General features: G+C 43.4%; 1 protein-coding gene across 1 annotated transcript; it reads left to right on the top strand.

Moving 5' to 3' along the window:
* Window positions 1-3,220: 3,220 nt before the first annotated feature.
* On the top strand, window positions 3,221-3,733 carry LOC115950193. The gene has a single exon (XM_031067434.1). The coding sequence runs from the start codon at window positions 3,221-3,223 to the stop codon at window positions 3,731-3,733; it is 513 nt and encodes a 170-aa protein (XP_030923294.1).
* Window positions 3,734-11,029: the final 7,296 nt, after the last annotated feature.

The raw sequence follows: 11,029 nt of genomic DNA, 5'->3' as shown, positions 1-11,029 counted from the left end.
AATTGAATAAAACGATAAATTGAATATTTGCTACAACTATGAGTCGACTACAAAGCCAAAAAGAATATAATTGTCGTTACCATCAAGGAGAACTGACAACTATAATATTTTTCTTGGTACCATTTTTTAGGAAAAAATAAAATTAGAAATTATTTTTATTGAATAGGTTGAACGATTACAAATTTGAATATTTAGCTATTTTTGTCTTTTTGTTTTATAATATGCTTTTTGTTGAATAATTTGATCACTTGATGTTGTTTGGTCTTATCTTGTTTTTGTTTGGTTTATGTTTGTTGTTATTTGAGCTAATATTTATTGTTGTTATTTAAGCTTTTTCTTTTTAATTTTATAAAAGGGATTTAGGATTATTTTTGGAGGGCAGAATTAACTTTGGAGTAATGCTACTTCTACAACATTTTTCTAATAAATTTTATGCAAAAAACCATTATTAGTGAATGAAAAAATAATATCATTATTGGACACAAATTAGAATTAGTAACAACATATCACATTGGATTTGTTGTAAAAGTATTGTGAAATTGTTATGAATGTAGCATTATTTTTATTTTTATTGAACCCAACCATTTGTAATTCTCAAGTCAGGGTGTTCACCATTTTTATTAGGGTGGTTACAATAGGTTTGTTTAACATATAATAACTTTTTGGCAAGTGCATATATGCATTTTTTTGCAAGTCAGGGTGGTCCTGTGACCACCCTAGCTTGCATGTGGAGCTGCCAATGGTTTAGTTTGAATGAATTATATCGCTCTGTTTGTTTCAATGGAAAATCTTGTGTAAAGATAGTCTTCTGTATTTTTCAGTGTTTGATAATATAAAAAAAAATGAGTAAAAAAAAAAAAAAATTTTTGGTCAATATAAAAAAGTATGAAATATTTTTAGAGATTATTTTCCAATATATATATATATATATATAAATATATTGTGGGGGCTAGGGCCCAAAATAATGTATTGGGCCTTGAGCCTTGTCCGAGGACACTAACAAGTTCGGGGAGAGAAACACAACTTAGATGATCTACATTACAAGCCTCATCAGTGGGAGACAAAGGGAAGAAGGTCTGAGGAAGAACTCCTCCTCGGACATGGCAAACCTAGACCAAGTGTATGCTCAAGCAGTTGAAGTGCGCTCCCTGGACACGTGAGAGGGAAGAAAACTCAAAATATCTGAGGAAAAGCTGCCACCACCATTTTAAATGCACTACAGCTACTTTTCTAGCCATATTAATGTGGAAAAGACCCCTGAACAGTGTTGCTTTAGCTGCCGCAACTCACAGAGGACTGAAAGGGGTGTCTAATGGGATAAGTACTCAAGTGGAGATCTAGGTGATTAACAAGTGTAAGGTCTAGATGATCAGGAAAAGCCTATATAATGTGGAAAAACCCCCATGAAGAGGAGGCAGAAAAAAGAAGAAGGATAGAAGACTGTAGCATGTTAATGAACCCTAATGTGGTAATTTGTATTTTTAAGTTAAATTCTAGTCTCCTCGGACGGAAGGTCCTTTGATCATAATAGCTTTTATTCGTGTCTGATTGCTTCTTAACCCCATGCAAGCCTTTGTTCAACTCATCTAAACCCAGTTCTTTGACCCATACTCTAAAAATTCATCGTAATGGGCTTTTTGGACTAGGATTCCATACAGTTCGGGCTTGGGCTCTAAACTTTGTCCCTACAATTGGTGCCATTTGTGGGAAAGAACTCGTGTGTTAGTGAGTGCGACGGTTAAACTTGGTAGGGTCAGGTCCACACCAAGAAAACTCACGCCAAATCGATCCCCAGCGGACAGAACCCATCGGGCCCCAGCGGCAGAGTAATCTTCTTAACCCTGTGTAAAATCGAGGCAATGAAAGGAATCGAGAAGGGAGTGTGCATACTACCCAGACGAGACAAAGCCATTCTCAAGTAGGTAGTTGCATATCCCAAAGATAAAACAACCGTCAGGCTATGCAGAGTGAGATAGATACTTGAAAAAGAGATTGCGTCATGCACAACAAAGGCGGTCCCCTTCCAGCTTCGACGTATCCTTTAATGAGGAGGAGGACGTCAGTTACAAGCGGAGATCAAGAACTCCCCCAAGTGAAACCTTCTCTTATGTAGAAGAGCAACGTCATGGACGGAGACATAAGAGCCCATCTGGTAAGGGCTTGGATAATGATGCCATGAATAAAGCTCTGGATCAGATCTCTAAGTCACCCTTCACGCATAAGATAGAAGGGGCTAGACTACTTCGGTGTTTCCACCAACCTACGTTTGCCATTTATAATGGCCGAACGGACCTTGTGGAGCATGTGAGCCAGTTCAACCAAAGAATGACCATCCATTCTCGAAACGAGACTTTGATGTGCAAGGTTTTTCCGTCCAGTCTAGGACCTGTGGCGATGAGGCGGTTCAACAGCTTGAAAACGGACTCTATAGATTCCTACAAGCAACTTGCCGAAGCCTTTGGCTGTTGTTTCATTACGAACAATAGGGTTCCTTGGCCTCTGAGTTCATTGTTGTCATTGTCTATGCGCGAAGGGGAAACTTTAAAAGCATACTCGGATAGATATTGAGAAATGTACAACGAGATGGATGGTAACTATGACGACGTCGCCATCAGCGCGTTTAAAAGTGGTCTCCCCACCGAGTACTATTTGAGGAAATCCTTTACTGGTAAGCCTGTTACCAGCGTTCGCTAATTTATGGATTAGATTGATAAATACAAAAGGGTGGAAGAGGACCAACTACAAGGGAAAGGAAAGGAGAAGATCATCCTTCACAAGAGAAATGATTTCAGGTCGGAACGATACAACAATAACCATCCAAGAAAAGATTTTGCGGGGCAATCTGGATTAGCCAACACGCAAACGGTTAACGCCGTATTTAGAGAACCGGTACAACAAGTTTTGGAGAAAGTCAAGAATGAGCCATTCTTCAAGTGGCTGAATAAGATGGTTGGAGACTCTTCAAAGCGCAACCAGAGTCTGTATTGTCAGTACCACTAAGACCACGGACATACCACCGAAGACTGCAGGAACCTATGGAACCACCTGGATCAGTTGGTCCGAGAAGGAAAATTGCGGCACCTTTTACATCCTTCCAGTGGTCATCTGGGTCAGGCAAACCAAGAACCCCGGAGAGACATATCTTTAAGACCTCCCATAGGCACAATAAATGTCATCCTTGCCACTTCGGGAAGAAATCGACTCTTTTCCCTCCAGGGTAATGTCTGTGGCTCGGCTCTCCACCGAGGACAATGATTGGGAATTCAAAAGGCCTAAAAAGGGAGCCTCACCTGTGCCGGGATTCTCAGACGAGGATAAGATTGGAACCATCCAACCCCATGACGATGCTTTGGTAGTTACACTTAGGATTGGGGGGTTTGACGTGAGGAGAGTACTAGTAAATCAGGGCAGTGTTGTGGAAGTAATGTACCCTGATCTGTACAAATGGCTGAACCTAAAGCCTAAAGACCTAATGGCATATGATTCCCCTTTGGTGAGTTTCAAAGGGAAGACTGTTACACCAAAGGGACAGATCAGACTGTCCATACAGGCCGGTTCAGACGTGGTGGAGGTGGATTTCATTGTGGTTGATGCTTATTCGTCATACACAGCCATAGTGGCCAAACCTTGGCTCCACGCCCTAAGAGCTGTTTCTTCTACACTTCACCAGAATTTGAAATACCCGTCTGTAAAGTGGTGGGCTGTGCTAGTGGTTTTGGGCTGCTTCCTATGACACTAGGCCCAAGTTTTCTGGATAAGGGAGTTGGGACCGGTCCAGCTGCAACTCAAGTTGGTTCGGCTTGTGCGCAAACTAAGCCAGGTTTGCCAGGAACATGCGGTAGGCAGAGCTGTTTCAGACAAGTTGTGGCAGACATAATAATAATAATAATATAAATAAAATATTTGGCTACTCAGTGGGAAATGACCAAACAACCTTCAAACACAATTATAACCATAATAATCACTTTTACAGAAAGAAAAGAACAAAACAAAAGTGAACAAATATTGATACGTATGGGTTAATTAGAAGATGAAGAAATGAACTAAAATTTGGTCCGTATGAGCAAAACCAGAGAGGAAAGAACGTTCCTTCTCAACGCAATTAATCTCTCAGGAAAAGTTCTGTCGTGGAGATTAACTGCCCTGAAAGAAACGAACTTGAATGGTTTTATGCACAGAGTCTCCTTGGGGTTTTTCGTAGAGAGCAGGATTTCATGAGAGAGAGAGAGGGAATCAATCTACCGGTGTATGCTTGCTGTCCTAATTCTCACTTTATTTTTCTTTCTGGTTGTTTTCTTTCTTTCCTTCCTACTCGTTTCCTTTTCTATTTCTTGGTTTCCCTTTTCAAATTCCTATTTCTTAGTTAAGGTTCCTGTTGTTGCTCTATTTTTCTGTTCACGGCAAGATCCTCTTTTTATAGCACCTGTCGTGATCGGATTTTACTGTTTTAGCCCTTAACCTTCTTTGTTTGGTCTAGGTGTACTGGCCGAGCATCACTGTTTCGTCTGTGTGCCAACCCCCATCACCATACAAAGAGGGTATTTTGTTTGCTTGTCTGCCGTAGCTTCCTTTCCTGCTACGGTCTGGGTTCTTTCTCTCTCCTTATCCCTCACGGCATACACCTTGTGGTTCAAACTCAGCTTGCTTCTTTTGGGTAGTAAGTCATCCCAACAGGACACTTCCCCAAAAGAGCCTGAGCCGGAACCTCAAAAATAGATTTTTCCCCTCTTCCCACCACCAAACCATGCCCTTTGAATCTCTGACCCCCGACCTCACCATACCTTGTATTGGCTGGGTACAGGCTGGTGGTGCTTGGGCCTTGCACGTACCTTCCTTCCATATGTGTCCAAAATTTGTTAACTGTCCATTCGTCTACTGTGGTCTGGAAGCTTGCCTGCATAGCCTGTCGTTCATTTTCTTTGACCTTTTATGTGGGCTGCTTTTCGATTTTCCTCTCCTTTTAGGAGTTGGGCCTTATTTGATGATGGACCTTATATTTCTTTGGCCTACTTCTTGATTTCCCTCATTTCCTGCCATATTATTCTATTGTTCTTACTGTAATGACTCAATCCTGCTGGGCCACGTTATGCCAGCCGTTTACTCTTTCCCCCACTGGTTCTCCTACTTATGGGCTCCTGTGTCCCTTTTGTCTTTCTCTTGGGCATCCTTGGCCTACTTACTTTCTTTGAGCTTCCTTGACCCTTTTACTAACTCTGCATTGCCATGGGCTTTTACGAACTTCATTGGACTTCCTTGGCCTAATTACCTTATTCTCATCCTTAGGGTTCATGAGCCTGCCATAAACCCCTTACTTTCTTTGTTTGCATTACTTTGGGCCTGCGGCAGCCCTTTCTCACTTTTCTACATCATATACTGCCTATGAGTATGCTATTTCTCTTTTTTTGGGCTTCTTTAAGCTCACTTGCCTCTTCAAGGCCCATTTGTTTATTTCATGGGCTTGTGATCCATTATTCTTGCCACTTGAGCCTAATGGTTTTGCCATCTGCTTGCCAATTCTTTGCTGCCCTTGTTGTTGGGCTTTTCTTCTTTCTACTTGGATTCTCACAAATGACCCTCAACACCATCAGAGGGCCAAGTAGAGGAGATTGTAGGAAATCAGGTCATGGCTAGACAATGCATGGTGGCTGCCATCCCACGTCAATCCAATGCAGAATCCTTGGCCTCTATAAGAAACGACTTATAGCAATCAACCACCTCGGCAATACCCGTTGATGAGCCAGCCGAGGAGGTGAAATGCGAAAGTCTAGAAAGGGTTATTGTTGACAACGATCCAGAGAAATTCTTTCAGGTTGGCTCAAAACTACCCCTTCGAGAGAAAGAAGAATTGATTGGGTTTTTGAGAGAAAATGTTGACGTGTTTGCATGGGACGCCTATGATGCCCCAGGGGTTAATTTGAGTTTCATTTGCCACTACCCAAACGTTAACCCATCCTCCATTCCCAAAAAGCAACCACCCCGATGTCCGTCAAAAGAGCATGCTGACGCTGTTAGGGACGAAGTAACAAAGCTAAAAAAGGCAGGGGCTATCAAAGAAGTCTTCTACCCCGAGTGGTTGGTGAATACAGTGGTGGTAAAAAAGAAGAGTGGGAAGTGGGAGTTTGCGTAGATTTCACAAACTTGAACATGGTGTGCCTAAAAGACCCGTTCCCAATGCCTCGAATAGACCAGTTGGTAGATGCAACTGTAGGCCACCCTCGAATAAGCTTCTTGGATGCCTTTCAGGGTTATCATCAAGTACCACTAGCCCCGGGATATCAAGAAAAAACAACATTCATGACTCCTATCAGAAACTACCTCTACAAAGTGATGCCTTTCGGTTTGAAGAATGCAGGGTCTACCTACCAAAGGATGATGACTAGAATGTTTGAACCACGACAAGAGTATTGAAGTCTACATAGATGACATGGTAGTAAAGAGTAAAGTGGTATCCGAGCATGTGAGAGATCTTGGAGTCATCATTGGCATCTTAAGAAAACACAAACTGCATCTCAATGCCTCTAAGTGCTCATTTGGTGTCGGGTCTGGCAAATTTTTGGGCTATATGGTAACTCACAGGGGAATTGAGGTGAGCCCAGATCAGATTAAAGCGATTCATAATTTACAAGCTCCTCGGAACCCAAAAGAAATCCATAAACTCACTAGAATGATCGTGGGATTGAATTGGTTTATTTCCCGATCTGCAAACTGATGTCATCCTTTCTACCTCCTGATGAACAAGTGGAAAGGAATTAAGTGGTCCGAGGACTGTGCCTTAGCCTTCCAGCGACTGAAAGAGTACCTGTCACGGTCACCCATCATGTCTAGCCTTGAGGCCGACGAAGTTCTGTTCGCCTACATTGTGGTGGCCCCTTACGCTATGAGCTTGGTGTTAATACGGATTGACGACGGCATACAATGGCCAGTTTACTATGTGAGTAAATCGTTACATGAGGCCGAAGTGCGTTACTTACCATTGGAGAAGGCGATTTTGGCAGTAGTGCAAGCTACACGGAAACTTCCTCACTATTTCCAGGCACACACGGTCGTTGTTTTAACTTAACTTCCCCTCAGGTCGGTACTCCGAAGTGCCGATTACACAAGAAGAATTGCCATGTGGAGCACGCTTGTAGGGGCTTTCGTTATTAAATACATGCCTCGGACCTCCATCAAGAGCCAAGTTCTCACTGATTTAATAGCCGAATTTACTGAACCTTCAATAGAAGCAGTAGCAAAGGAGGAAAACATGGATGGAAAATTGGTTGGCACAATCTCTGCACAAGGAGCCTCATGTTGGAAAGGGTATATTGATGGCGCAACAAACCAAAGGGGATCCGGGGTAGGGCTGGTTCTAATATCCCCTGAGAAGATTACCACAGAAAAGTCATTGAAACTAGGATTCTCGGCTACAAACAACGAAGCCGAGTATGAAGCTTTATTGCAAGGAATGGCCATGGTGCAGAAAATGGGAGGAAATGCATTAGAAGTGTTCTCGAATTCCAGACTGGTTGTAGGCCAGGTGAGGGGTGAGCTGGAAGCCAGTGATGTAAGAATGCAAGAATACCTTAGTCAAGTCAAGTGCTTGTAGTCGGACTTTGAATTCTTCAACTTGACATACGTCTCTAGAAGCGGAAACACACATGCGGATTCATTAGCCACTCTTGCCACGTCCTCAAAGCAGGGTTTACCTCGAATCATCCTCGTTGAGGATTTGTACAAGGGAGACGTAATCAAAAAGGACATGGTTCGAATCCATAAAGTCAAAGTGAGTCCGAGCTGGATGGATCCCATAGTGAGTTTTCTCAAGGATGATGTACTGCCTGAAGAGAAATTAGAAGCCAAGAAAATACGAAGAAAAGCCCCTCAGTTCTGGCTGTCAGAGGATCATAAGCTATACAAGCGCTCCTATTCTAGGCCATACCTATTATGCGTACACCTCGAAGCATCAGAGCTGTTACTCGAAGAATTGCATGAGGGAGTTTGCGAGAGTCACATAGGAGGAAGATTGCTGGCACACAGAGCCCTCACTCAAGGGTACTGGTGGTCGGGCATACAGAAAGAGGCCCAAAAATATGTCAAGAAGTGCGACCAATGCTAGAGGTTTGCCCCAAATATCCACCAACCGGGAGGGGTCCTTAATCCCATCTCCAGTCCTTGGCTGTTCGCTTAATGGGGTCTAGATATTGTAGGTCCTTTCCTAAAAGCAGCAGGAAATAAGAGATACTTGATGGTCGGCACAGGCTACTTCACCAAATGGGTTGAAGCTGAGCCCCTGGCAAACATCAGGGACGTGGATGCAAATAAATTCATCTGGAGGAAAATCATTACATGATTTGGAATTCCTCATGCCGTCATCTCAGAAAATGGCCTTCAATTTGATAGTAAGACCTTTAGGAGATACTGCTGCGATCTGGGAATTACGAATAGATATTCCACTTTGACCTACCCTCAAGGAAATGGGCATGCCGAGGTTGTAAATAAGGTCATAGTTAATGGGTTAAAGAAGAGATTGGATGATGCAAAGGGAAGATGGGTGGAAGAACTGCCACACGTCCTATGGACCTATCGAACTATGCCACGGTCAACGGGAGAGACTCCTTTCTTTATGACTTACGAGGCCAAAGCTGTACTTCCCCCTAGAGATTGGCTTTCCAACGTTGAAAATGGGCACCTTCACCCCATGCAACAACAACGAACTACTAGAAAGAAGTTTGGATTTAATCAAGGAGAAAAGAGAAAAGGCAATGATCCAACTGGCCTATTACCACTAGAAACTCAAGCAGGTGTATGATGCCAATGTAAAACTACAGCCATTGGTGCTAAGGGACCTGGTGCTGAGAAAATTTTTGGGTAACGCCAAGAACCCATCCTGGGGAAAGTTGGGACCCAACTGGGAAGACTCGTATCACATCACTTCAGTAGCAGGAATAGACGCATATTATTTGGAAGACTTAGATGAGAAAGCTGTACCTTGTCCATAGAATGTAAATAACCTAAGAAGGTATTATTATTAATAAAAGTGGTTTTGCCTACACTATATTTCATGGTAACTGCGCGTCATCCGGTTTACCACTATCCAAGTTTTAAACAGAACCTAAGTCCTGCATGGCTCCTCGGATCACAGGTTTAGGGGAAATTAATAACTTGTGGCATCTATCCAAGTTTTAAACAGAACCTAAGTCCTGCATGGCTCCTTGGATCATAAGCTCAGGGGAAATTAATAACTTATGACATCTATCCAAGTTTTAAACAGAACCTGCATATCTCTTCAGACCACAGGCTTAAGGGAAATTAATAACTTATGGCATCTATCCAGGTTGTAAACTTCAATTGAAGGCACAGTCACATTTACTCTGAACAATGCAATAAAATCCAATCAACATCAAGCGGAAGAACAAAGAACAAGAGAAAGCACATTCACATTAAGAAACGAAGATAATACAATACTATAGGATGAGAAGTCTTTAAAAACAAAAATAAAATACAACTCCTCTTCAAAATGATACAAAAAGAAAAAAGAGAAAAACCCTAGGTGCTAAGCCTCAGCAGGGGAATCTTCTTTTTGCTTTGGCTGAGAAGGAGGAACATCCTTAGCTTTTGGGTTAACCCTATGACCCTTGGCCTCATCAACTTTCTCCTTAGAGGGATCCTTTGATTCGGAAGAGGGTTTCTTCCCTTTGCCCTTCTCTCCCTCGGCATCCTCACCTTGGTCGGTGACCTGGCTAGAGCCCTTAGTAATTTTAGCTATTGGGATGGCATTAGGGATAGCCGCAGGTTGCTCAGAAGTTTCAGGGGCACCAATAAAGACCTCCCAGATCTCTGGAGGATAGAAGACGTTTTCAGGCAGCCTCCAAGCAGAATTTGCAGGGACACCCACAACGTTGAGAGCCTTATCCCACGTAATGCCGCAGTAGTCTCTGCATGGTTCTGATAGTTCCTCGGCAAGCCTTACTTGCATCTCCTCCACTCCAAGTTGATAAGCAGCCCTCTTATCGGCCTCGGCTAGTTGGACTTCTTCCTTAGCCTTCTGTAACGCAGCTTTGATATCTAGAATGGCTTGCTTCTCGGTCGCAAGGTTGATCTCAGTCACGTGCAGCTACTAGCGCTGGTCCTCAGCTTGTTTCTTAGCATTTTTCAGGCCAGACTTAGCACTCTTATGGCTTGATTCCGCCTCCTTAAACTTCTCAGTCAGCTCATGCTACTCCTACTTGATGGCCCTTAACGTCTTCTCTATCTCGACACAAGAGAGGGCTTCAACGTTGGCCATCTTGCGAGCGTCGCAACACCACTCCTCGGCCATAAAAACCTGTTGAGTAATCTACCCAAAGATCACAAAATGACATGGGTTAGAATAGAGTATGATTCAATAATTATGCCTGTAAAAGGATAGATTGCTTTACCATCGCAAGGTCCCTCTTTAGGGACAGGAAGAGTTCATTCTACAAAAAGAGCTTGTAAGTGTCCATGTCCCTAGGAAGGAGCATGGGTTGCTCCAGGGCTTCAGCATGTACCTTGTTCGGCCCCTTTGGTATTCCTGGACCGAGGCATTATATGGAATTGGTGCCCCGTCCACCTCGAGTTAAGGGCTACAAGTACGCTGTGCCACGTGCACTTCAGCCCTTTCTAGCTCATCGCGGCTCTCCACCGATGAAGCCCTTTGGCACAAGGCTTTCGGGTCACCTTTTGTTGTTTCGCGCCATGGCAAGGACCCACCTCGCCTTCCTCAAGTGACTCGACCGGCATTTTCTTCTTCAAGTCGAGATAAACTTTCAGGCCGAGGTCGGCGAGGACCTATGGAAGGGCAGGAGGAAGGTTGGAGGGAGCCTGGGACTTAGTGGGCGCCTTCGAGGTTATCCCTTTACCCCGAGCAGCCATAAGCTCCCTTAAACTTTTGTTGCCTTTGTTTGAAGCCATGTTGTCTACCTCTTCGTCAGAGGAATCGTCCGGACAGGCAATAACAAGGGGAGAAATGCAAATGGCGGAGTTTCTATCTGGCTCACCCTCGGCGTCTAAGAGTTCAATTAAAGGAGCT

Source organism: Quercus lobata, chromosome 1 (genome assembly GCF_001633185.2).
Source record: "Quercus lobata isolate SW786 chromosome 1, ValleyOak3.0 Primary Assembly, whole genome shotgun sequence".
Lineage (NCBI taxonomy): Eukaryota > Viridiplantae > Streptophyta > Magnoliopsida > Fagales > Fagaceae > Quercus > Quercus lobata.
This window is presented reverse-complemented; position numbering and strand designations above follow the sequence as displayed.

Coding starts and splice junctions, on each gene's coding strand:
- LOC115950193 (XM_031067434.1), top strand. CDS start 3,221: ATGTCTGTGGCTCGGCTCTCCACCGAGGACAATGATTGGGAATTCAAA.